Source organism: Staurois parvus, unplaced genomic scaffold, assembly GCF_062004578.1.
Source record: "Staurois parvus isolate SC_StPar_1 unplaced genomic scaffold, SC_StPar_1.0 ptg000636l, whole genome shotgun sequence".
NCBI classification, from domain to species: Eukaryota; Metazoa; Chordata; class Amphibia; order Anura; family Ranidae; genus Staurois; species Staurois parvus.
In genome coordinates this window covers 10,419,151-10,447,030 of record NW_028318432.1, presented here as the reverse complement: position 1 = coordinate 10,447,030, position 27,880 = coordinate 10,419,151, and the positions used below count along the sequence as shown (strand labels likewise).

Sequence of the window (27,880 nt, the reverse complement as noted above, 5' to 3'; positions counted from 1 at the left end):
TAGTGACTTCAATGGAAAATCTTGTCCCATAGACTTTAATGGATTTCATGTCCCCATTGACTTCAATGCAAAAACGCCCCCTAGTTACTTCAATGCAAAATTGCCAGCCACATTAATTTTTTATTTAAAAATGGTCCGTTTTTGGATTCAGTTTTTGGCCAAGTGCATCCCGAATTTTACGTTTTAGCACCAGAATTTTCATTTTTGTGCACCACTAAGATCCCCCCATGTACATAAGCAAAGTGGATGAAGAAATCCTCCCTGCAGTGCCATTGGATTCTAATAGCCGGGACTCCTCTGCTGTCAGAATACACTGATCAGCGACTTGCGCGGATTGGCTGCAGCTGCTGATAAAACTTTTCCAACATTCCCATTTGACAGAAGTCAATAACGGCCATACATGGATCGAAATTCAGCTGATTTCTGCTAAACCAGCTGAATTTAAATTAATATATGGCGAACTTAAATCCACAAACACAGCATCAGGGTTTACGAACGCTTTCACTTCAATACATATCCATATCCAGTGATGACACAGCGGGTTTACGTTCAGCCTCATAGAATATACTTTTAAGCTTCCTATTGATGTCAGAAGGCAAAAAGCCCTCAGGCCATCCTCATGAAGTCAGCGACATTGAGGGGCCCACAACCGCTGACCTCCCATGTCAGATCTTGGTAGATTCCCTCATGTCTTGGGGTGGTTTCTCACTTCTGCGCTGAGGTTTGGCCGCAGTGTGAGTGCAGAGGAGCGTACCTGCAGTTCTCATGCGGGTTACCTTCTCTTTCCTATTGACTGCTATTAGAGTGGGCATTTTTCAAAGTGCAACAAAAGTCCTGCATGCTGCATCTTCGGTGCAAAGTCTATGGGAAACTGCCGGTAACCTGCACGAAAACCACGCTATACTGTGCTGCATCTGTGCTGTGGTTTGGTATTGTGAATGAGCCCTAAAGTGAGAAATTTTTATGCTATCCAGGAAACACAACAGCTGTATTGAAGTCAAAGATACAACTTGCCCTAGTCTGAACATCCATACTCAGACTTTCCACTGTGCACTGAAGCCTCTTGTCACATGATTGTGCAAACTCATTCTCATGTTTTGTGTAGAGTCAAAAAAAAAAGGAAAAAAAAAAAGCCCTTTAATCCAAGTCCAGGCAGAAGAAAAAAACATCTGTCTTGTGCAGCTATTTCATGATTAATATTAATAAAACACAGCTTTACACAGCTTTTATGTTTGGCTTGTTAAAACAAAAGTAACCTGCGCTGTTCAAGCTTGATGTGTTTATTGCTTGACCATGGACAATAAAAGCCGCTATTAATAGGTGTTCCGTATTGTTAGAATAGCAGCATAAGTGCGATCCTTGTTTATATCCTGCCTGTCACTCACATTAATAAGCGACTTCTTTTTGTGTCTGGAGTAATGCAAACAGAAAAGTGTGACCAGCGAGCCACAACACTAGACGCAGTTCCACAGATAAATTGCTGAACTGATACTCTAGCCAAAGCTCTTTGTGAGTGGGATAGAGGTAAAACTGTGAATTTACTTCTGTATCCTGGCTAGGGAGATTGCTTCTCACTTTCTGTCATCATACCAGAAAAAAAAAAAAAAATACATCTAGGAGATATACTTTACATAATGCAAACTTGAGCAACACCATATTCCAGAGTGCGATGATCACATCAGTAAACACTCTGATCTGTAAAGCAGAAAGGTTACGTATTTCATTCTGGCACAAGTAATATCAATACCAAGAACTGTCCTACCCCACCCAGCCAGAATCCAATGAATAGGTGCTTCACAATGAGCAACACAAACAATCATACTGTGCAACTCCCTAAACGTCAACTCTGAATGCTTACTTAAAAAAAAAAAAAAAAATTCACAAAGGCTGTCCCATCTTCATACTCAAGCCAGAACGCAAGTACTAGTATCTGCATATGTAGCCACACTACTCTCAACTCTCTTCCAATTATACATTGCTCAAAAAAATTAAAGGAACACTTTGAAAACACATTAGATCTCAATGGGGAAAATATCATGCTGGATATCTACAGTGGATATAAAAAGTCTGCACACCCGTTAAAATGTCAGGTTTCTGTGATGTAAAAAAATGAGACAAAGAAATTAATTTCAGAACTTTTTCCACCTTTAATGCAACCTATAAATTGTACAACTCAGTTGAACAACAAACTGAAATCTTTTAAGTGGAGGGAAGTACAAATAAAAAACTAAAATAATAATATGGTTGCATAAGTGTGCACACCCTTAAATGAATACTTTGTTAAAGCACCTTTTGATTTGATTCCAGCACTCAGTCTTTTTGGGTATGAGTCTATCAGCATGGCACATCTTAACTTGGCAATATTTGCCTACGCTTCCTTGCAAAAACACTCCAAATCTGTCAGATTGCGAGGACATCTCCTGTGCACAGCCCTCTTCAGATCACCCCACAGATTATCGATCGGATTCAGGTCTGGGCTCTGGCTGGGCCATTCCAAAACTTTCATCTTCTTCTGGTGAAAACATTCTTTTGTTGATTTGGATGTATGCTTTGGGTCATTGTCATGCTGAAAGATGAATTTCCTCTTCATGTTCAGCTTTCTAGCAGAAGCCTGAAGGTTTTGTGCCAATATTGACTGGTATTTGGAACTGTTCATAATTCCCTCTACCTTGAGTAAGGCCCCAGTTCCAGCTGAAGAAAAACAGCACCAAAAGCATGATGCTGCCACCACCATGCTTCACTGTGGGTATGGTATTCTTTTGGTGATGTGCAGTGTTGTTTTTGTTGCAAACATATCTTTTGGAATTATGGCCAAAAAGTTCAAGCCTGGTTTCATCAGACCATAACACATTTTTCCCACATGCTTTTGGGAGACTTCAGATGTGTTTTTGCAAAATTTATCCGGGCTTGGATGTTTTTCTAAGAAAAGGCTTCTGTCTTGCCACTCTACCCCATAGCCCAGACATATGAAGAATACGAAAGATTGTGGTCACATGTACCACACAGCCAGTACTTGCCAGATATTCCTGCAGCTCCTTTAATGTTGCTGTAGGCCTCTTGGCAGCCTCCCAGACCAAATTTTCTTCTCGTCTTTTCATCAATTTTTGAGAGACGTCCAGTTTTTGGTAATGTCACTGTTGCGCCATATTTTCTCCACTTGATGATGACTGTCTGCACTGTGTTCCATGGTATATCTAATGCCTTAGAAATTCTTTGTACCCTTCACCTGACTGATACCTTTTACCAATGAGATCCCTCTGATGCTTTGGATGCTCTCTGCGGACCATGGCTTTTGCTGTAGGATGCAACTAAGAATATGCCAGGAAAGATCTACTAGAACAGTTGAACTTTATTTGGGATTAATCAGAGGCACTTTAAATGATGGCAGGTGTATACTGACTCCTATTTAACATGATTTTGAATGTGATTGCTTAATTCTGAACACAGCCACATCCCCAGTTATAAGAGGGTGCACACTTATGCAATCACATTATTTTAGTTTATTTTATGTTTACTTCCCCTTGCCCCCCTAAAAGATTTCAGTTTGTTTTTCAATTGAGTTGTACAGTTTATAGGTCACATTAAAAAGGTGGAAAAAGTTCTGAAATGATTTATCTTTGTCTCGTTTTTTTAACATCACAGAAACCTGACATTTTAACAGGGGTGTGTAGACTTTTTATAACCACTGGATATGGACTGGGTAATGTGTTAGGAATATAAGGATGCCCCATCGTGTGATAGAAATGAAAATTATCAACCTACAGAGGACTGAATTCAAAGACAGCCCGAAAATCAAAGTGAAAAAATTATGCAGCAGGCTACCCTATTTTGCTGAAATTTCATTGCAGCAACTCAAATGGTACTCAGCAGTGTGTATGGCCCCCACGTGCCTGACAATATTGGGGCATGCTCCTAATGAGACGACGGATGGTATCCTGGGGTATTTCCTCCCAGATCTGGACCAGGGCATCAATGAGCTCCTGGAGAGTCTGGAGGTGCAATCTGGCAGTGTCGGATGGACCAAAACATGATATCCCAGAGGTGTTCGATTGAATTTAGGTCAGCCGAGCGTGGGGGCCATTCAATGGTATCAATTCCTTCATCCTCCAGGAACTGCCTGCATACGCTCACCACGAGGCCGGGCATTGTCGTGCACCAGGAGGAACCCAGGACCCACTGCACCAGTGTAGGGTCTGACAATGGGTGCAAGGATTTCATCTCGATACTTAATGGCAGTCAGGGTGCCATTGTCTAGCCTATAGAGGTCTGTGTGTCCCTTTATGGATATGTCTCCCCAGACCATTACTGACCCACCACCAAAACGGTCATGCTGAACAATGGTACAGGCAGCATAATGCTCTCCACGGCTTCTCCAGAACCTTTCACGTCTGTCACACATGCTAAGGGTAAACCTGCTCTCATCTGTGAAAAGCACAGGGCGCCAGTGGGGGACCTGCCAGTTCTTGTGTTCAAAGGCAAATGCCAATCGAGCTCTATGGTGTCGGGCAGTGAGCACAGGGCCCACTAGAAGACATTGGCCGCCAAGCCACCCTCATAAAGTCAGTTTGATTGTTTGGTCAAAGACATTCACACCAGTGGCCTGCTCGAGGTCATTTTGTAGTGCTCATTCTGGTCCTCCTTGCACAAAGGAGCAGATACCGGTCCTGCTGATGGGTTAAGGACCTTCTACGGCCCTGTCCAGCTCTCCTAGAGTAACTACCTGTCTCCAGGTCAGGAAAAGCACAGACCTCAGTTTCCAGGGGCATCGCTACTAGCTTTTCTCGGATCTCTCCCAGATCATTCTTCAGAAACGTTGCCAGCTGAAGCCCTTCACTTCGGTCCTGGTGATTCGGAGAATTAAATACGAATGGGGCTTTCCATTCCACCTCACCTTTGACTACCAGGGCCACAGCCACTCCGTTGCCATGCCGGAGGAAGCTCAATCTTCTCTGGAATCCTTACACTTTATCCAGCCGGGAGTCACTGCACAGAGCACGGCTCATTCCTCGGGATCCCGGATGGGGCTGCCGCCTCTGGGAGAAGACATCCAGCCAGAAGAGGGCCCTCCCTCGGACTCCCCTAGGCTCCAGTCCAACCTGCTCCTCACCGGGCTGAAGCAGTGTCCAGGATTTCCTCCATTGTGCCTCATCATTGACTCCTTTCGATGGGACTGCGAGTTTGACCTCTTGGGCACTGCAGTATTGGTATGGGTTGAGTCCTGTCCGACCACTTCTCCTAAGTCCCACCTTGGACCTAATGGACTTAAGCTCTAAGACTTTTCATCACTGCAGAATACCAGGGGTCTTGGGCGAGGGTGGTGGGGGTTAGTGAGGGTGGTCTGGGCTGATTGTTCCCTCGGGTGCTGAGGAGGGAGGTTGGCTCGGGTGGGACCTTGCTCGGTACCATGCTGACAGATTTGTTGGGGTACTGGGGCGGGGGACCATCTTGGCTGAGTCGGTTGAGTTCTGCTATGACCTGTAGGCACCCCCCTGGAGGGGGTTGGGTCCCTAAACCTAGTTGGGTTTCCAGCGGGAGGGCTTCCATGGGTGGGTCCCACTTCCTGGGGACTACTATTTCTATTGACAAGGGCCTCCGCTATGTTATTGACCATTTTATGTTTTAGATTTGTCGTCTTCTTGCTCCCTGGGGGTCTATGTTATGGATATATCCATTTGCAGCCATGTGTTCGGTGGTAGAACCACCCCAAACTGGTATCTTTTGAGTGTAGGATGCATTTCACCATAGTTGTGATATGGCTATGCCATTGTACATACAGGTGAAACTCGAAAAATTTGAATATCGTGCAAAAGTTCATTTATTTCAGTAATGCAACTTAAAAGGTGAAACTAATATAGGAGATAGTTCAAGCCGTGATTTGTCATAATTGTGATGATTATGGCTTACAGCTCATGAAAACCCCAAATCCACAATCTCAGAAAATTAGAATATTACATGCAATCAATAAAACAAGGATTGTACAAAGAACAATATCGGACCTCTGAAAAGTATAAGCATGCGTACTCAGTACTTGGTTTGGGCCTTTTTTGCAGCAATTACTGCCTCAATGCAGCGTGGCATGGAAGCTATCAGCCTGTGGCACTGCTGAGATGTTATGGAAGGCCAGGATGCTTCAATAGTGGCCTTCAGCTCTCCTGCATTGTTCAGTCTCATGTCTCATCTTTCTCTTGGCAATGCCCCATAGATTCTCTATGGGGTTCAGGTCAGGCGAGTTTGCTGGCCAATCAAGCACAGTAAGCCCACGGTCATTGAACCAGGTTTTGGTGCTTTTGGCAGTGTGGGCAGGTGCCAAGTCCTGCTGGAAAATGAAGTCAGCATCCCCATAAAGCTCATCTGCGGAAGGAAGCATGAAGTGCTCCAAAACCTCCTGGTAGACGGCTGTGTTGACCCTGGACTTAATGAAGCACAGTGGACCAACACCAGTAGATGGCATGGCTCCCCAAATCAACACTGTGGAAACTTCACACTGGACTTCAAGCATCTTGCAGTGTGTGCCTCTCCATTCTTCCTCCATATACTGGGTCCTTGGTTTCCAAATTAGATGCAAAAGTTGCTCTCACCAGAAAAGAGGACTTTGCACCACTGAGCAACAGACCAGGTCTGTTTTTCTTTAGCCCAGGTAAGACGCTTCTGATGTTGTTTGTTGTTCAGGAGCTGCTTGACAAGAGTAATATGACATTTGAAGCCCATGTCCAGGATCCGTCTGTGTGGCTCTTGATGCACTGACTCCAGCCTCAGTCCACTCCTTGAGAAAGTCCCCAACACTTTTGAATGGCCTTTTCCTGACAATCCTCTCCAGGCTGCGGTCATCCCTGCTGCTTGTGCACCTTTTTCTTCCACATTTTTCCCCTTCCACATAACTTTCTATTAATGTGCTTTGATACAGCTCTTTAGGAACATCCAACTTCTTTTGCAATTACCTTTTGAGGCTTTCCCTCCTTATGGAGGGTGTCAATGATGGCTTTCTGCACAACTGTCAGGTCAGCAGTCTTTCCCATGATTGTGATTCCTACTGAATCAGACTGAGAGACCATTTAAAGGCTCAGGAACCCTTTGCAGGTGTTATGGCTTAATTAGCTGATTAGAGTGGGACACTTTGAGCCTAGAATATTGCACCTTTTTACAATATTCTAATTTTCTGAGATTGTGGATTTGGGGTTTTCATGAGCTGTAAGCCATAATCATCACAATTATGACAAATCACGGCTTGAACTATCTTGCTTTGCATGTAATGAGTCTCTCTCATATATTAGTTTGACCTTTTAAGTTGCATTACTGAAATAAATGAACTTTTGCACGATATTCTAATTTTTCGAGTTTCACCTGTATTCTTCATGTTTCCTTTTCTCATCTCTTTCCTGGCTTTTCGGTTGTTTTCTGCAGGGTTTTGGGACACCATGGACTAGTTGTCCATGGGTGTGGAAATTGTCAGCCGACCTATAGCTCTTCTGCTGAGCGGATTACACTGATCCCGCCATGGCTTCACCCCTTTTGAAAGTACATTCACAAAATATACAAGGTTTCAATTTGCCTCAGAAGCGGTCTAAAGTGTTTCATCACCTTGAGTCGCAGCACATTGTCGTGGTGTGCCTGCAGAAAACCAGGTTTTTCCAGTCCTCTGCCCCATGGTATCTTTCGCCTCATTACCCCACTTTTTACACAGCCTCTGCTCCAGAGAAACGACGGGGTGTTCTGATAGCCTTGAAATGCAATCTCCCCTTCACCTGCGTCCAGAATATAGTAGATCCTACGGGCAGGTTCCTATTCTTGCAGAGCACCATTTGGGATCAGGAGGTCACCTTTGTCTATTATGCCCCTAATCGCTTTCAGCACAAATTTTTCTCACATCTTTGTTCTTTCATTTCCCAATATTCCAAGGGCCGCCTTCTTCTTTTGGGGGATTCTAATGTTACCTTGGATTGCACTCTAGCTAGGCGCTATGCTCAGGGGACAATCCCTTCCCACGACTTGGTGCAGGAGGAACGCATGCACTCACTCCTGCAGTCTGCAGGGCTGGTAAACGTTTGGAGGGAACTTCACCCTACTGAGCGTGATTTCACAATCTATTCCAATCCTCATGACAGTTTCTGCAGAATTGACCACGTATTTATGCAAGTGCAACAGCTTCCTTTAGTTAGGCAGATATCTATCCCTTCCTCACCCTGGTCAGACCATGATCGCCTGGTCCTACTTCTCGCACTATCAGGTATGGCACAGCGCTCCTTTCACTGGCGTATTAATGAGTCTTTATTGATCATTCAGGTCACCTGTCAACAAACAATCTTTTATACGGACATATTTTGTAGACAACTCAGGATGTTTCTTTGGCGGTGCCCCTGTGGGAGGCATATAAAGCTATGATGCGGGGCCACATTATAAAGCTGGCTGCGGCTCAGAAGGGGGAATGGGAGCGTTGACTTTCTAAACTTGACTCCCTTCTGGCCTCGACGGATGCTCGGTGGAAGTCGCAACCGTTCGCGGCCCATAAACGTACGCAAGACACCCTGGCTGCAGAACTGGACTTACTTGCTTCTACGGAGGCTGAACGGACCTTGCGTTGGACCAAACATAAGTTTTTATACCTGTGCTAATAAACTGGGTCCAATGATAGCTAGGAAACTCAATTCTGTGGGGAAACCCTATAAGCCAGTCCAGTTGCAGCTCCCTGCAGATCGTCTCGCGCTTCGCAGACTTCCTTTCGCATCTGTACCCCAAACTGGACCCCTTCCCTGTAGCTCAGGAGGAAGCAGTTTCAGGATTTACGGCTCCCTGGATTGTCCGAGCAGCGCAGGTGGCCCTTAATGTAGGTGTATCTGTATCGGAAGTACTTCAAGCTATTAAATCCTTATGGTCCTACGCAGCCCTGGGTCCTGACGGCTTTTCAGGCCTCCATTACAAAAAGTATGCAACCCAGTTAGCGCTCTTCTTAACTAGTTACTTCAATGAATTACGACAGGGCTCTTTGCCCTCTTCGTAGCTCAGAGCTCATATCTCAATGATTCCTAAGACAATGGAGGATGTGAAGAAATCGCAAGCCTTTCGGCCCATTTCACTTAACGAGGATTTGAAGATTTTGGGTAAAATGCTCAGTCTTCGAATCAATAAATATTTGCTTAGCCTGGTCCATAGTGAACAAGTGGGTTTCATCCCTGGGAGGCAGGCAGGCAACAATGTTCGCAAGGTGGTTCATCTTATACACCTTTTGCAACAGCAGAAAATTCCAGGATTCTTGTCATTGGACATATATAAAGCTTTCAATTCCTTATCCTGGAAATAACTGCGGTTCGTTTTGTCCCGCTGAGGCTTCGGGGATTCTATACTTTCTTGGATTCAGGCCTCGTATTCTTCCCCTTCGGCATCGGTTAAGTATGCAGGGAATTTCTTGGATCCCTTTCCCATTTGGCAAAGGACGAGACATGGATGTCCCCCATCTCCGGCGCTCTTTGCCCTGGCACTTGAGCTGTTGGCCTTGGCGCTCCGGGCTCTTACGTGGATCAGGAATTTCAATTGAATCTTTTTGCGGACGATGCCCTCTTGACTCTCACTAATCCTTTGACGACGCTCCCAAACTCGCAACAGGTTCTTGCACGTTTCTCCTTGATTTCAGGTCTACCTGTAAATCTAGATAAGACTATCGCTCTCAATATCACCCTGTCTCCGGATTTGGTTTCGCGCCTACAGTCCCACTTCCCTTACAAGTGGGCTTCATCTTCCCTTGAATGAATACTTGGGCATTCACATGACCCCCACCTATGGCTCTTTGTTTGTTGCAAACTTTATTCCTTTGCTTCGCTCCGTGTCCTCTCTCATACACTCTTGGCAATTCCCATTCCTGTCTTGGATAGGACAAGTTAATTAGGTGAAAATGACTATCCTGCCGAAATTGTTAACTTTTTGCACCCTCCCAGTGCACTTCTTGACTTCTAAGTCTTTCCCTACCTGGAATTCTCTTTGGGAATCACAGGATGTTCCCCAAGCATAATTTTTTTGTTATCTCCAATTGCGGCACTGGCTGACCTCACTGCATGGAACATCCACATTTCCATACCAGAAATCTGCCTTCAAACAGCTTTGCCAACAGCGTCCTGGGTCTTGTTTCCCTACTCTATGCATCTTTGAATTGGCGCTTGACACATGCTTCCCTATCAGGTCACTCAATGGGAGCGCAATTTGGAAGTGGTCATGGATCCAGAGGACTGGAATAAGGCCTGGTTGTTTATAGCTAAATGTTCATTTACCACAAATACACTGGCGGTGGCATATAAAGTATTGTTCCGTTGGTATTGGGTCCCAGCTCGTATAGCCCAGGCGAACTCTAACTTTAGTGATCACTGCTTTTGGAGTTGTGGTCATCGTGGAGATGTGTTGCATGTATGGTGGTCATGCCCGAGACTGATCCGATTTTGGTCTTGTGTATTTGGCCTTCTCTACACATTGTTTCATCTCTCTATATGCCGGAAAGCTCAGTATGCCTTGCTTCATTGTCCCATACCGGGCCTGTTGGCTCACTAGAAGAAGTTGGCCTCCTATTTGTTCTTGTCGGCAACTAAAACATTTGCTCAAGCTTGGAAGACTACATCTGTCCCTTTGATGCTTAATGAACAGATGTCGAGTATCCGTAATGACTCCCAAAGCAATTTTTTTTAAATCTGGGAGCCATGGTTGCAATATGCTTTTCCCACGCTCCATCCGGCTAGTCTGGGTCTAGGTTGTTGATCGGTATTGGCGCTCCCAGATCCCTTCTGTTGGTCTTGTCTCTCTCTCCTTACTCTTCTTTCCTTTTTGTCTTTGTATAATTTTTGCGAGGCGGTAGAGACCTGTCTATGGTTTGCTTCACTGTTGGGAGCTATAACACTGTATTTTTTTTATATGCATTTTCTGTGCCGTTGATAGCCCCTGCGTGGGTGTGCCTCCTCCACTGCTGGTGTTGTAGCATTGTTCCTTTTATACCTTATGTGCCATTGATAGCCCCTGCGTGGGCGAGCCTTTTGCTTCAGTCCTTCTTTGTTTAAACGTTTAAAATTAATAAAAACCATTGAAATACAAAAAGGCGAGGAACTAGGGATATTCTGTTTAATGTTGTGGAAGTAGAAGTCTCATTGAATAACATGGCCAATGGAGAACAGGGAAGTCTGACACAAAAATGTATTTTAAAACACATTTTAGTGCTATTGTTATCTTATACAATATTAAAAAGAAATGGGCCATATCCTGAAAGATTCAGCTTATCATGCTTTCACTCACGCAGAAAATCTTTAGGTTTCTTCTGTATGCGTTCATTTCCTAATTTATCTACAGCATCACTTCATCACCACCTAGACACCAGTAAAAACTCACTGTCCAGTATATGATTTTGTAGTTTGGAAACATTTATGCTATCATGAAGAAACTCATACACTGATGCCTACAGTTAAAACAAACTGGCCTCGGTGTTATTCCCTTTATGTATTCTTAAAGTGGTTGTAAACCCTTACATATACCCAGTGAAGTGGCTGGCCTCAGGCGATACACAGAGATAAAACAAATCCTCCTACATAAATTCTCTTCTCTACATCTGTTCAAAGTCCTGAATTTATAAAGCTTGTCTGAACTGTCAGAAAGCAGGGGGTGGAGAGCGGAAATTACACTCCACAGAGCTCAGTGAGGAGAGCTCTGAGAGCTGATTGGAGGGAAGGGACACTCCCTTCATGCAGAACACAGGAACAGAGCTGAGACGATCTGCTGGCGGTCCCTCCCCATCACTATTTTTCTCTTGGTGTCAGGAAAACTCGTCAATCGTGATTTAAGCAGCAGACAGAAATTACACTTAGTGCTCTTAACTGAGACAAGTACACACTATAGATGGATATGCGTTGTTCATATATTCATGTCTGAGGTTTACAACCACCAAGTCTTTATTTTCATAACATGTTTCAGCAAGTTTAAGCAAGAATTCCCCTTTAACACAAAGTATTTCTTGCTTCATATTGGTCATGTATATGACATAATGCACCACAGCAAAAAGAATTTCACAATGCCACATTGTGACTAAGGAACTACTGCAACATGACCTTGGATATCCAGCCAATTTAAATATAGAATGAACTTTGGAATAATAATCCAAGTGTTCATAGGAAGTACAGTGAGGTCTCAGCATTTACCTGTAGGCAGCATAAAAAGGTGTCAAAATAAGTTGATTGGATTCTTTAGAAAATAAAGTTAAAAAAAAAAGTATATAATTATGGAAGAAGCAGCAGTCCATTTACAATATACCATGAAGTGGAATTAATAGCTTAGTAAGCCTTTGGGCTCACTGTAAAAACGTAAGTGACTCACACAAAACACTAGGATTTGACTCTTCAATAATAACAGTAATTACACGTCTTTTTATATAACCACAGTTGTTATTTGGTGCTTTTACTGTGGAATTATTCATCAAGTGTATAGGTTGTAATTTGAAAGTGTTTTATGGGAGTTCTTAGCATATCCTTTCTTATTTAAATTGAATCCCTCAGCCATTTTTAAAACGGTTTAACACTAAGCCCTGGTTCACACCGAATTTGGATTTGAAATTGCACTACTCCAGCTGAAGTAGAGCGATTTCAAAGCCACCAGTCAGTGGGACTTCATGCACAGTTGTCAACGCAAGTCGCACATGAAATCGCCAAAAATAGTGCAGAAACCTTTGGATTCGATGCAAGCTGGGTTCGCATCGATTTTGAAATAGGTTCCTGCACTATTTTGGGTCATTTCATGTGCGACTTGCATGAAGTCACACACAGATGTCGGCAAGCCGTACAATAAAATTGTACTGACCAGTGGTTTTGAAATCGACCTAAATCAGCGAACATAGCGCAATTTCAAAGCTCTTCCTACAAGCTAGAATCACAAGCTGCCTACTATCACCCATGTAAGCCAGATATTCTTCTATTAGCCTCTCTGAAGCCGATTTCACGCACACTCTGTACAAACATATTTACATCATGCTCAAGAATTATAACCAAACCTTAAATAAGCACGTTGTTCACCACCCTGGGACACTCATCCACTTCAATCATTTTTGTCATGTTTTAACTTGTAGCCTAGATTTCTTGCATCAAGCAGCGCTTCTGTCTACAAATGGACAGTGTACTAAATATTTTCTACACTTTGCATGTCTGTTACATGATTGCATAGTATGCAGCTTTCCCCTTAATGCTGCAACAAAGGTGAACAAAGCTGCTTAGGGAGAATGGTAATTAAAGTGGAACTTCATTATCTCAATCAACATTGAGTATTTTCAATCCTTGTGCTGCTAGCAATAGTAAATAGATAGGAAAGTATCATATTTACTGGTTTTAAATTGTTTTTTACATTTCTTTAGTTACGTCCTGATTTCCATGGCTAGGCAAATTATGTCATACATCCCAGCAGTCTTCAAAAGGGGAGGAGAGGTTTTCTTAGCTAAGCACACCCTCATACCTGAGCTAAGAGCAGGCGGATTTCAGGAAGTAAATGCTAAATAAATCATCTGCCCTTCGTCAAGATGGCGTTGGGCAGAAATGCTAGAGGGGTGTTTTTTTAAGGCTACGTTCACACTAGCTTTGTCAGCAGGCATCAGGCAGGTGTTTGGGAAGCGTTTTAACGCTTCTCAAATGCTTATGAAAATTCTGCACATGGGAGCACACAGTGCTGTTCACACTGAAGCGTTAGCGTTGCGTCAAAACTGACACCTCATGTCGAGTCAGGAGTTGAAACTTTCCATTCAAGTCTATGGTGAAGTTTCTCAAACAGCAGGCGATTGCATAGCGTTTGTGGAGCGTTAATACCATTAAGCTTCATTATAGGCGTTTGTGGTGCGGTTTTAATGCTTTGCAAACGCCTATCAAACGCCTCAAAAACACACAAAGGGCGTTTGGGGAGCATTTGAGGAGCGTTAAAAACACTTCCCAAACGCCTAAGTGAACGTAGCCTAAGTGATTTCTCTGCAAAATAAAGCATGGAGGCATGGATGGGGGAGTTTGCTTTAAATATAAAAAATTAATTAAAGTATAACTAAATTCTTTTGATTGTTTTGGATGGAGTGCAGAGAACCCCTGTCAGTTTTTATCGCTGTCTGTGCCCTCATTAGGGAGATTCACCCTCACAATTTCTCAGGGTGGATAAAAATCAATGATTTAAAAAAAAAAAAAAAAAAAAAAAAAAAAAAATCGGATTTTTTTGATTGAAATCGGATTTTTTAAAATAAAATGCTTTTTGAGGAAAATACATTACAATCTAAAGGTTATTCCATCATGAAATAAAGATTAGTTTTTTAATTATGTAGAATAAGGCTGTATATGTTTAATTTTTTTGGTAAATAAATTCCATGAATCCATTCACAATGTCATGCTCTTCCAGAGGTTTTTGTAAGATTATTGGGCAGTTTCTCTGCCTACAAGATATTATCACAGATGCTTGGTTTACTTTTGCAGTTCTCAAAACTGAATTTGACTCAGCGGAGATCACATGCCTCTTCTTCACAGCAAAAATGTTATAACATGAACAGAGTTAAGAAAAAGACCTTAATCCTAACTTCTACAAACCTATGAATACAGAATCAACCCCTTCAGTGCTAAGTTTCAAGAAGTTCAGTGAATAGAATAGAAACAATATTTTTCTGATTGTTTGGAGTGGAATAGATCTGCACAAGAAGAAAGTGAAACTAAGTGTGAGGAGGAAGGGGCTGACAGTCTAAGTTTCTTAAAATATATATATTTTGTTTAGATGAATTAGTTAATAAACATGGATGTTTGTTTAAGCAAATCACATATGCTGGAATGTTATTGTTTCAGTTGAATAAATCTATTTATATTGTTATTATTAAGGTAATGATTATTTTTTTCCTTCCTAACTACAACAGAAAAGTTGTCCAAATATGAATGATTAACCTACTAAACTGGGGATAAAAAAACTAATATGAAAAATTGTTATTCTAAAAATCTTCATCTACTTGCATATTAAAGTTATACCAGCAAGAATTAGTGAATTTATGTAGAAAACTAGGATTTAAATCAAGCCTTACTGACTAGTGATTTAAATCGTGATTTAAATCAGTTTGATTTAAATCAAATCCACCCTGCTATTTGTCCTGTTTACTATTATCATTGAAAGTAAAAGAAAATCCTAAATTTGGGGTTGTCCCCAGAAAAGTAATAAGAGCGGGAATCTTCCAATGGAGACATTAGTTCTGGTAACCCCGGGGGTCCCCAACGAATTCCCTTAATTTGCAGGGATTTCCTCTCACTTCCTGTTTGACTATGGGACAGGAAGTAAAGATACATCTCCCAAATGGGACAAAGATGGCAAAAATAAACTCTACAAGGGTTATAACCCTCCCTTACTCAATCCAAAATGAAATAAAACATGTTTTGCCTATAGATCTACTTAACTGCTAAATGGCCCTGAACCTAAGCCTGTATAAATTGCAGGCCAGTGTCATAAGCTAAATAAACTGACACTTGCAAAATAACTGATCCACTCTGGAATCCTGATAAACCTTGTGTGCATGGGACATGTTAGTAGACTATGTCATTAATAGCTTTTGTGTGTTTAAGTTTGATCAGGGATATTTACATCATATTGTCCTATTCATAGTTTTAGTTTGTACTTTAATTTTGTTTAAAAAGCACCTGTAATTTTCCCAATGGAGCACTTTTATGGTAGAGCGCTACATTTTAATTGGCCCTCCCACGCATCTGCTAAAGCAGGCTGCAGCACGATGCATTTTGGTGCGGTGCAATTGTGGAAACCCATGTTTCTTGCATGTAGTGCAGCCTGCTGAAATGCTGGCACTGCACTGAATTTTTGCTCAGGCACATGCAGTAGTATGAACTAAGCCTAAAGGGCCTTTACACACTCATCCATTTGCAGCAAAATGCATATCAAAATGCATTTCAAATACAAATCCCACTCTTTCCTAGGCGGATGTTTATTTTCTTCAAAACAAAAAAAAACTAACCCCCCCCCACTCAGCTGAACTGTAACTACGAAGAATAAGAATGTACATATATAACTCTAGTTAAACTGGTTCTAAAGTCTTAAGGTTTATTTTACTTTAATGCGTTCCCTGCAAACCTCGGCAAAAACCTTGCACTACCTGTTCCTTTCCACCTCCACGCCAAATACTTACCTGTCATCTATCTTGATTAACCGCTGGACCCAGCTGAGTCTCTTCTCTCCACTCTTCTGTCTCTCACTGGCTCCTGCCAATCAAATCCAGTGAGGAGGGAGAAGAGGGTGGGGGACAAGCCACGCTGTGTGTGTGTATGGATGCACACAGTCTGGGTCAGGAGCAATGCCTGCATGTTCGCCCCACAGAAAGCAACTTGCTACGCTGACGCATGCAGAAGGGGAGCAGTCAAGATCACCGATGGGGACTATAGAAGAGGAGGTACGGGGCCAATCTGTGCAATACCCTTGCACTGAGCAGCCAAGTATAAAATATTTTTTTACTGTAAGAGAAAAAAAAAAAAAAACCTATAGTATCGCCTTGGTTTACTGGTGTGTCTATGGATTCACACAACCCAGACTGGGAGCGCGTGCACACGGGTGCCCTCCCATAGAATATGGATTGCTAAGGAGGCATCCAGAGGAAGGAGAAACAGACAGTACCAGTGGGCAACTGCTAAAGAGGAGGTAAGGGACATGCAATATCATGAAGTATAACCTCTTTATTTTAAGAAAAGAATAATTTTTAACAAAACTAACATAACACGTTAAAGAAAAAAAAAACCCTCTAGATCAAATGAGTTCTAGCATATTCCTACAATAAAAACAAAGGCAAAAAAGCAGTGTACCAAGACATCTAATAGTATCTACAGGCCTGACTCACAGGACATCTATTCATGGTCATGAGGCTACACAAAGCATGAACAGGTAAACAAAGTTCTGTAGCACAGTACAGGATTATCTTCACTGCAGCACTGAGCACACTTTCCTTTAATGCCACATCACCAATCAGTACTGTGATATTTACTTTAAGAAGAGTATTTAAATGTGTCTGTTGAGCACAGTGCTTCACAAGGTATACTCATCTGTAGAACACCAAGCCTTACATCCAAATATTTGGAAAACCTGGTATAAACAACCATTGGAAGAGAGGAAAAAGAAAGGAGAGATCCAATCCGGGCAAAAAGTATTAGTACTTGTACATAGCATTACATGCATGTGTAATTTCTTTACATCAGGTGAGAACTACCTCTAATTAAAGGTGTTATTGGGGGAAGGGTAGGGGTGTGAGTTATGAATCCGTATTAAATTGAACTACTGTGTTGGCAGCACAGTGGCTAAATGGTTAGCACTTCCGCCTGGCAGTACTAGCGTTGTTGGTTCGAATCCCAGAAACGGCACCACCTGCCTGGAGTTTGCATGTTCTCCCTGTGCCTGTGTGGGTTTCCTCCAGGTACTCCGGTTTCCTCCCACACTCCAAAGACATGCTGGTAGGTTAATTGGCTCCTGTCTAAATTGGCCCTAGTATGTGTATGTATGAATGTAAGTTAGGGACCTTAGATTGTACGCCCCTTGAGGGTTAGGGACTGATGTGAATGCACAATATGTATATGTAAAGCACTGAGTAAATTGACGGCGCTATATAAGTACCTGAAATAAATAATCACAGATCTGATGTCTGGACTACAGACAGAGGCTGTCTGCTATGGCTGCTCATAGACAAATACAGGATTTCCAACTTTTCCCGTTTACAAGTTTGTCACATACTGGTTCTGGGTAAGTGACGAAGACATATAGAAGCCACACAGCCAGGCAGTTAATATTTTCAGCAGAAAGCCAACGACTGCCTCCAAAATTCTCTCATGACAGATGTTCTTTAAGGGCCAGTGCACACCATTCCCACATCTGAATCACACAGAACACGTTGTGCGTTCCCATGCTATTCACACTGCAGGCAAAACGCACTACATTTGCAATTTGCAGCGGGTGTCAATAAAACGTTGTCGACATCCTAAGTGCACTTTTGTACCATGTGATCTGTTTGCTGTGCATTCCAAAGAGTAGTGCATGCACTACGTTTGGTGTGGTTTAAAGTGTTACTAAACCCAGGACCCTGCATTCACTATATATATATATATATATATATATATATATATATATATATCTGGTCTCCCAAAGTACACAGAAATGCAATTATTTTAGTAAATATAAACTGCTAAATACCTTTTCTCATCAGCAGTTAGAGCAGTCTTGTGACTTTTATCAGTGTTCAGAACAGCACTGGTTAAGACATGTAGAAGTTTTTTTTCTGCTCTAAGAGGATGCAGACCCCCTGACCTCTGTCTGGACAGTGCTGATTGCATGTGATCAGCACAGGGCCATTCTCGTAACAAAACAAAAAAAAAAAAAACTTCTCTAACAATACACACCAAACTGAGCATGTGCAGAGTCTCGCCAGATAAGTCTTATCAGGTGATAAGAGGGGGACACTGGAAGAAGTGGAGGATCAGACAATGCAGAGAATTAATCCCTTAGGTTCCGCAGTGAGTATATCATACCCACTTTAATGCATATACAGACTGATGTTACTGTTGTGGGTTTAGGAACACTGTAAGCCCATATAAAATGCACAGTGTGTTCCTGTGCAATTCAGATGTGGCATGATGTGAACCTACCTTTAAGCCTATGGAAAAACAAAAAAAAAAAAAAGTTTTGGATGAAGTAGGGAAGGGTTTTTTTTTTTTGCTGTGTGTGCCCTTTTAGGAGACATTTTCCTATATTTCCTGTCTTGGAGGCACAAAGGAAAGTGAGAGGAATCTCCCCAACTGAAGATAAATTCCAATATTAGACAGATGTCACCAGAACGTTGGTCTCCACTGGAAGATTTCCTCTTACCTCTTGCTCTCATGACTCTGATTTATGATTTTCACTTTTATCTATTATCCATTTCAGTGAGAATGCTCACCAAATAGAGGGGTGAATGTTGCAAGTTCCAGTCAACCTGACATCAAGCCTCTTTTTCCTACTCTGGTAGTGGGCGATTCTGAATGCTGCAAAGAACCATAATGGCATGACAACATCTGCTGTGAGCCCAGGGGGTAGGTCCTTGACTCCCTGAGTTCATAAGAAGTGGGTCGGAACTCAATCATCTCAGAGGAGGGCTGGTGCTGGATCACAGAGCAATGAGTCTGTCTCCCTCCTGCTATATTTGGAATATAATATTTTTTTTAGAGGGAGGGACAAGTACCTATTCCCACGTCTGCTTGAACCACCTTGACAGAAGTTCTCCTCCAACCCCTTCCTGCCCGCACACGTCTGGGACACATCAGAGGTCCCAGAAGGGTGCAGGGCCATTTACAAAGCGCAGTGCGGCTTGAGAATGTGAAGTGGGCAGCTGGCTGTGAAGCTGCAAGGAGTCACAGCCGGCTTCCCACAGTTAACAGGGACCTTTAGACCAGTGAAAAACCGGACCAGGTGAGTATAGCGCTGGATCCGAGTGTAAACGCCAATGCCAAAAAGCATCTGCATTTACAAGATCACAGCCCCCTACAGCCATTCACTTTAAAAGCAGGCTGACCATGGCACATGCAGCTCCCAGGGCACAAGGAAAACGCTGGAGATTTAATGCTAGGCCTACAAACATCTAATAGTCCGTGTGCACAAACCCTAAGAGGCCATCTTCAACCAAAACTTACACTTCATCGTTATTGGTGGGACAAATCACCAACTGACTTTCTATCTCTTTGAGATGATAAACATTCTCATTGGTTTCCCTGTCCTCAAGTTCTGCCACAAGACGGTTATAAAGCGGTCACTCTTGCACATAAAATACCTATTTATTTGCTCTACAATGACAGAGAACCTCTTGGCTGAGGTCACCACATCCGGAGCATTTAGTCATAACCAGCAATTTGAGTGAACTAGCTTTGCCCTTCAAATCCTGACAAGATACAGAAGTCAAAATGTGATTAAGCTTACTACCAGCCAAACAGTACTGGGATGGTTTTCTACAAACACTCCACAATTGAGGAAAGGCTGGTCACACCACTGACAGTTCTCATGGCTGAGCTGTCCTCCCTCCAACTTATTTTTGGGGCTCAACAATTTTTTTTATTTTTTTTTTTAAATTAGGGCTCAACAATTCCCAGGCGCCAGATCATGGCGACTAGAAACCGTGTCCTGGCACCGGGGGCCCACACCAGTCCACACTGCCCTGTTTTTCCCCACCTCTCGTCCTTGGCCAGCTCCTCTTTCCTGCCCCACAGATTGGAGCTCAGCCTCCGGCACCGACCGCCCCATCCACACTATGAAGCCTGTCAATGTCGCCTTCAACTGTGGCTGGGTTCCCTACCAGAGGACCTGAGTCACAGGGGCCACCAAGTCCTGCCACCTGTGTGACAGCAGACAGCCCCACCTCCAGCATGGCACCAACCCCCCTCCCCCCACAACAACCAGTAGGACACTGGGAGAAGCCACCGCTGAACAGGTGAGAGCTGTTTCACTGCCCCCCTCCTGTCTCGCTTCCCCCTCATCTGTCCTGCTGTCCCCCCATCCCACTGCCACCACCTGTCACGCTGCCCCCCCACCCCACACCTGGCAACTAAATTCAAACCAAATTTGTCAAGCCCCAAAATAAATGGATATTCAATAATGCCGGAGTCTCAAAGGTAAGCACTAAACACAGAGCAAAGCTATACTATACAAAGGTGCATGTTTTTCTTTTTTAAGCAGTGGTGTGATCGCAAAGCGAGGTCATATCGCTGCATTTATACTGCACCTCTAAGTACATGGAATGTGAAGAAACCTTCAATGACATAGCAAGGAAGTCAGTCACACAGATTATGCCTCATGCTTGGAAGATTTTTGTAAAGACTTCTGTTTAATTACTCCCTTTATCCACATAAACACTTTACATACAGTAGGTCCAAAACAAAGTGAAACTCCAGAGAAAAAAAAATCTACAGCTATTTTTGGATAGAACAAAAAAACCCATATGGCTGACAACCATCAATTTCTTCTCAATTCCTGTACAGGGACATGGACAGCTATAAAAATATAACACGAGGTTCTAATCATTCTTTAGTACATTACGGTTCTACTTTGAACACTAGAGTTTGAGTGTATGGTCTCCCCAAAGCTATATTTGTCTATGCTACTATGAGGCACCATATCTGTGGTTATGTTCTAGCTTCCTCATCTAGCACCAACCTAAGTGTTACCTCAAAATGCCAACATAACTTTTATGCATTTCATATTGGGGGTGACATTAAACAACCCACATGTTTCGCAGACTTTGGCACTCTCCCTTCATCAGGGCTTGGAATTTGCCTGAACTTGGAATGAAAGGACTCTGGATATTTGAAGTAGCATAACCTACTAGCCATAAAGTGGTTGTACTTGAAAGCTTTAAGCTTGGCTATCTCTTCCATGTTATTTGAAGAGAGAATGCATTAAAAGGTTGAAAAAAATAAAGCATAGCGATTAGTACTATTTTAAGTACTGGTAAGTTGCAATATATTAAATGTTTGCTTTTGGGTTTAGATACCTTTTAACATTTCTAAAAAAAGATATGAAAAGTGGCTTAAAAGGAGAAGTTCACAACCCAGCGCTCCAGTGAGCGTGGGGGTGGGGTGGGGCAGAGCAGACAGCCGTGACTGACAGTCACCGTTCAACTGTCCCATGTTGCTAGGCACTTCCTAAGCTTACATACGAGGTCAGAGTGGGCACCCCCGCGGCTGTCTTACAACATAGCTAGGAAGGAGATAGCAGCTTGTCCTTGCTCCGAGCACTTTCCCCAAGACAAGTGGGGGTCAGAGGGATGGGCGGTTGACCTGCCACCTGTCACCCTCCTCTTGCCACCGCCTATCTCAGAAAAGTACTTGATGTCAAGACAAACAGCTGTTGAGAAGCATCCATCTCCTTACCAGCTATGTAGCTGGATGGCCGGGGGTGGGGTGGGGTGGGGTGGGGTATTTTTAAAACATTTGGAAACATTTGGTCCATTTTCTGTTGGTCAATGAGGACAAATCGGCAATAGTAGTAAAGGGAAAGATCGAATGGAACATTTTTCTTATTTGAACAAAAATTCTGTTAATGTGGTCCTCATTCTGGAAAAATATATATACTTCTTGTAATGCGCATGTGCAAGAAAAATTTTATGCTGAAATCAGAACTTTTGTGGCCACAAACGTTTTTTTCTTTTAAACGATTTATATAGGACTGTATGAAAGAACAAATACAAAGTTTTCCATATAGTGTATGCAAAATTGGAGTCATAGGTTGACTAATATGTATATATAGTTATACCTCTAAATATGCAATACAATTAAAGGATAAGATCACATTGGTAGAGAAAAAATAAATAAATGCACATCTTTCTGCGGATTTGCGCTTTTTTTTTTCTTTACTATGAGCAGTTGCACACGGACAGAAAGCATCAATGAAACACCTAGAGTGCTCAACAGCACCCTAGTAGTTCATTAAGAACCACAAGCTGACATCCACAAAGGCTGTCAGTATTTCTAATTTTCGCATTCACAGAATCCTGTGACTGAATGAAGCGCCCAGAGCATCGCGCATCATCAGGAAGCAGTCACTGTACAGGCCAATCATAACCACCGGAGGCATTCCCCGCCCGCAGCCGTACCTCAACATATACTATATACACCCCTGGTATATGTGCAGCAGCAGCATGGGGAATGCCTTGGCCTGAGATGACTGGCCTGTACAGGTGATGACGACTTTCTGTTGGGCTCAGACTAGTATTCGAACACGCTCAAGCTCATATCTACTGGCAAGAATGAATGTTCTGTTAAACCATTTTTCAGAATTTCCGTGACATCCAAACGAAAATCTTTATGAACCTGGTGTAGTCATGGCTGCAGAACGTATAGTGGTGCTTATAAAGCAGACCTTCACCTTTAACCCCTTGGCCCCGGCACCACCCAGCCCCTTAAGGGGTTTGTGACGCCAGGAGAGGGGGCAGGGTTTAGGGCAGGGCTTGACAAAATTTTTTTGAATCTAGGAGCCAGCTAAAAAAGTTAGCAGCCAGTTTTGTTTTTACTAGTTTTTTTTTTTCGATGATAGAGATGACAGATCTTGAATTTGTGCATGGAGGGGACTGGAGCCGAGGTTTTTGGGGGCTGATGTGTGTGTGGCATGTTGTGTGGGCTGGACTCTGCTCACCTCCAGCACCACATGTGGGGGCTGGCGGCGAGGAGGAGGGGTGGTCCTATGCACGGATTGGCTGGTGTCAAGGGAGAGGGGAGTCTTTCTGCACGGCAACGGTGGGTCTGCTGGGGGGGCGGGCTGGAGGCTGCCCGTGTGTGGAGAGGACGAGAGAAACTTTGGCTCTGCTGTGGGTAAGCCGCATGGCGACCTGGGATTTGTCAAGCGCTGCCCCACCGCCTCCAATGTATACACACTGGATCTGGTCCCCCCAACACACATTTTGTATATGCACCCTACCCCCCTTCCTCTGTATACACACTTGTCCTACACACACGGGCATAGCAGGCGAACATACAGCCCAGGCAACTCCATCCTTCACCAGAACACCTCCACCGCATCAAGCTCCTGCAGGGGGTACTGCCAGTCTTCCCACTCCATCAAGTGGAGGTCACACGGGGCGGCACACAGGCTGCCAGGTCCCCACCTCACCCCCTGCCTACCCCTTCACCAGGTGAGCTTTGGGGGGAGCAAGGCCAGCTTGGCGGTGATGTGCCTTAGGCACGGCAGGCAGCAGAAAAGCCAACAAAGCTGGCTCATCCTCAGACCCTGCTCTAGCATTGGAGGAGGGGATAGCAACCGCCTGAGGAGAGATGCCTGGCCACCCTGACTGTCACTCACACCTCCAACCCAGCCAACTGCCTGCTTCCAGGAAAACTATGGAGACCAGCAAGGGGAGAGAGAAGGATTGGTTGCCTCGTGCCTGGAGCAGCATGTCCAGGGCACAAAGCGGGCACAGTGGGAGCTGCTGGTGTGAGTGGGCTGACAGGTGCCCAGGCGCCAGGTCGCAATTTCTGGTTGCCATGTTGACTTAGAGCCTGGAATTTGTCGAGCCCTAGTTTAGGGTCATGTGATCGCCATGATTGGCTGTCACAATGGTCACATGATCAGAAAGGTCATGATCACAAGTAGCAAGCCTTGAGGCGCCAGTAAATGTGTCAGGAGCGCGCTTGAGACGTGTGGTTTTTTTGTGGGTACGCAAATCTGCTACCTCTCGGCGTCTAGGCCCAGCTGCCGACAGTCCGCATATTTGCGTATAGTCGGCGCCAACAGATTAATGACATCTTGGGTTGCCCTGCCTCCTCTCCCCTCCCTCTTTTACCAATGGACATTTTTTTTTTCAGTACACTTTATTCATTCTACAAAACAGCACTTCTACCTTTCTCAGCCTAGATTAGACATTCTCAATGCTGACACAACCATCCCCCCTGTCGCCCCCCTAGATGTGCCGTAGGGCTTGAATACTGAAGCACATTTTTGCATGTGCCACATTTCTTGGTCATCAGCGCATAAACAAGGTTCCCCACACGATCAGGGACTGGCAACAGGGAAGTCCAAAACCTTCCCGGTCATTGCACGTGCTGGACAGAGCCCTGTGGGCACATCTGTCCATACACAAGAATGGTGGCACCGGAGGAAGGGGGAGAGCTTTCCAGAGCAGACGGCGGTTCCACTTTAACCACTTGCCCTCCAGAGGATTTACCCCCCTTCCTGACCAAGCCATTTTTTGTGATACAGCGCTGCATTATTTGAATTGACAATTGCACAGTCATGCAACGCTGTACATAAATGAAATTTATGTCATTTTTTTCCCTACAAATAGAGCTTTCAGTGGTATTTGATGACCTCTGCGTTTTTATTTTTTGCACTATAAACAATAAAAGACTTTTTAAAATAAAAAAAAACAATATTTTTGACTTTGTGCTATAAAACAGTCAATACATTTTTTTTAAAAAAAATCACATTTCGCCATAAATTTAGGCAAAAATGTATTCTTCTAAAAAAAAAAAAAAAAATCCCAATACGTATAACTTAAATGGTTTACGTGAAAGTTATAGTGTCTACAAATGGTGGTATATATACTGGAATTGTTTTGTTTTTCTTATACTAGTAATAGCGGCGATCAGATACTTATAGCGGGACTAAGGCAGCAATTCTGACACTGGGAGGGAACTGACTAACACCAACATCCCCAGTGACACCAATACAGTGATTAGTGCTAATAAAAAGCACTGACACTGTACTAGTGACACTGGGCAGGAAGGGGTTAACATCTGGGGCAATCAAAGGGTTAACTGCGCTGTGTGTGTTTTACTGTGTGCGTTTTACTTTGAAGAGAGATACAAAGCAGCATGTCCATGCTGACAGGAGAGAGACCTGTGTTGTTTACACACAGGTCTGTCCCTTGTCCGCATACCCCGATGATCCCCGGGTGCCGGCAGGGAATCACCGGCTGGGACCTGGTGATTGACATCCCTAGCCGCCAATGGTGGCATGGATAGGGCGGTGCGCACGCCCCTACCCAGAAATACAATCACGTGTATATATACACACGTGATTTTGCGCAGCCCTGCAGAAGTACTTCTGCTATACGGCAGCGGGCAAGTGGTTAAAACAGAACTAAACCCAACAGTTCAACTGCTTTCCGAAAACAGTTACATTATTATTATTATACAGTTATTTATATAGCACCAATAGTTCGCTCAATACATGGGAGACAATACATGAGACAGTACAATAACAATACAATGCAATACACGAGGGGTTCGAGGGCCCTGCTCCTTGGAGCTTACAATCTAGGAGGGAGGGGATAGTGGTACGGGACGAAAAGCTGTGGGGGATGGGGTGGTAGGAAGAGTTGAGATCGGCAATTAGCAGGGGGTGGGGTAGGCTTCCCTGAAGAGATGGGTTTTCAGGGTGCGCCTAAAGGAGAGGAGAGTAAGTGATAGTCTGATGGATTGGGGTAGGGAGTTCCAGAGGATGCGTGATGCCCTGGATGCTAGATGTCACATTTGCTTGTGCTGTCAGCTTAACTGTCATACCATCAAATGGCTGATGTCATAACTGATCACATGTGCAGCAATGGCAACTGTAGATCAGACAGGCCAAGATGGCAGCTTCTTTGGCTGTAGAGGACAGGAGGGTTTAGTTCCGCTGGCTGACTACCCCTGAATTAGTGCACAGATTTCCTCGTCCGGCCATCACATCCGAAAAGTGTGGAATTGCTTTCATGAATGTGCCACCATTAGAAGTGACAATGGCTGGGCACTAACAAGCCGTAACCGCCATCACGCCATTGGTAGGCCACATGTGGCGTCCCCAATATTGAGGACAGGCCCACAGGGTCCTTCACCGGCTGTATACGAGGAAATATCGGCCATACTATGCCCACCCTAACCTGTGGATAATCAATATCAATCTATGAAACCTATAGTCATTACACACAATGCACCTCTAGAGGTACTACAACCCCTAGCAGGCCAAGGCCCCAGCTCCTGTGTGACCAGACATGACACTGAGAGCAGCCTGTGATGTGAGCCCAGTCACTGTCCATGGCGGCTCTCCTTACCTAGACTTGCCCACCCCGCTCTCCCCAATGATGAGGATCTTCAGGGTGGTCAGGATATCTTCCTCCATTCTTCCCTCTGCCGCTCCGGCTCTGCGCAGCTCCAACACTGCGCGCTCCCCAGCAACCTTCTACCCCTCAGCGCGCGCCCGCGAGCCGACCAGACTGGACTCCGAAGATGAAAACAGCCGGGAGAAAGCACCCGCCCGCAGCCAAACGTCTCCTCGCCAAGTCTCCCACTTCCCTTCCCGTGCGTGCTTGCGTGCGCGCTCCCGCCGATGACGACTAGCTGTGTCACTGCTTAGTTTCTGTCTTGCGGCCTTCGTCTTCCGGTGGCTGAGGCCCAGGCTGTCATCTCAGGCAACTGATGCTAGGTGGCGCTGAAGGCCTATAGAATACACAAAGAGAGTTCCTTCTACATGATCTCATCATTTCCCGCCCTGAGGTGTGAGGTGGCAGGCGGTGTGCTGTGTTATGAGGTGACAGGCGGTGTGCTGTGTTATGAGTTGACAGGCGGTGTGCTGTGTTATGAGGTGACCGTGCTGAAATGAAATAATATCATGGTAAGGAGATCAGATAAAGCAGGCCACACACGGCTCCAAGGTTCGTAGCAAATTTATTTGCTGGAACATTTTGTCATTGCGGAGCCGGATCATTTTCTTCCAAAACTTGTTCACACTGGATGCGATTTGCATGCCCTGCGACTTGCAAATCACATGCCAAGTCACACCCTATTGTCCGCTATCAGCGCAGTAATATTGGTGCGGTTCCCACTTGGTTGGAGCCGCACCGTATTCTAAAGTAGTGCATGAACTACTTTTGTTGCGCTTTGCATAGATCTGTAGCAGATGTCTTGCAAATCGCAAGGAAGTCGGCATCTCACCCGATTTTGAAATTGTGCAACTTCACTGTAAGTCGAACGATTTCAAAATCGTATTTGATGTGAATGGAGCCTAAGTGCCTGGTCATACCGGTGTGATTTGCGAAGTGAAACCGTATCTAGTGAAGTCAGCGTGTTAACGTGCGATTTGCTGCGACGCGATTTCTAAAGTAGCTCTTTCATCACTTTTTCTGCCATTTATGGCAATTTTACGTACCTAGAATATAATAGTTGAAAATCTTCACAAAACGCAATGAAGTCTTCAGAAATTGCACAAAATCACGCCATTTTAAATCGCAGCGGTGTGACCGGTGACTTCACCTCTTCACGCCTAAGGGTAAAACATCTAAATGCCTAAGCACAACTTTACAACGTTGACGTGATAGTAAAACCGTACATATCATCACAACTATGTACATCCACGTGAATTATACTGCGTTTTTTTGAGGACAAATTGGGCT

General features: G+C 44.0%; 1 protein-coding gene across 1 annotated transcript in view; it reads right to left on the bottom strand.

Annotated features, from left to right (window-relative positions):
• Positions 1-26,797, bottom strand: part of RAB18 (RAB18, member RAS oncogene family) — a 51,901-nt gene extending 25,104 nt beyond the window's left edge. The window contains exon 1 of the mRNA XM_089693815.1: positions 26,543-26,797. Coding sequence (XP_089549941.1) covers positions 26,543-26,610 — 68 coding nt within the window. The 5' untranslated portion in view covers positions 26,611-26,797. The remainder of the gene's footprint in view (positions 1-26,542) is intronic.
• Between the last annotated feature and the right edge of the window lie 1,083 nt (positions 26,798-27,880).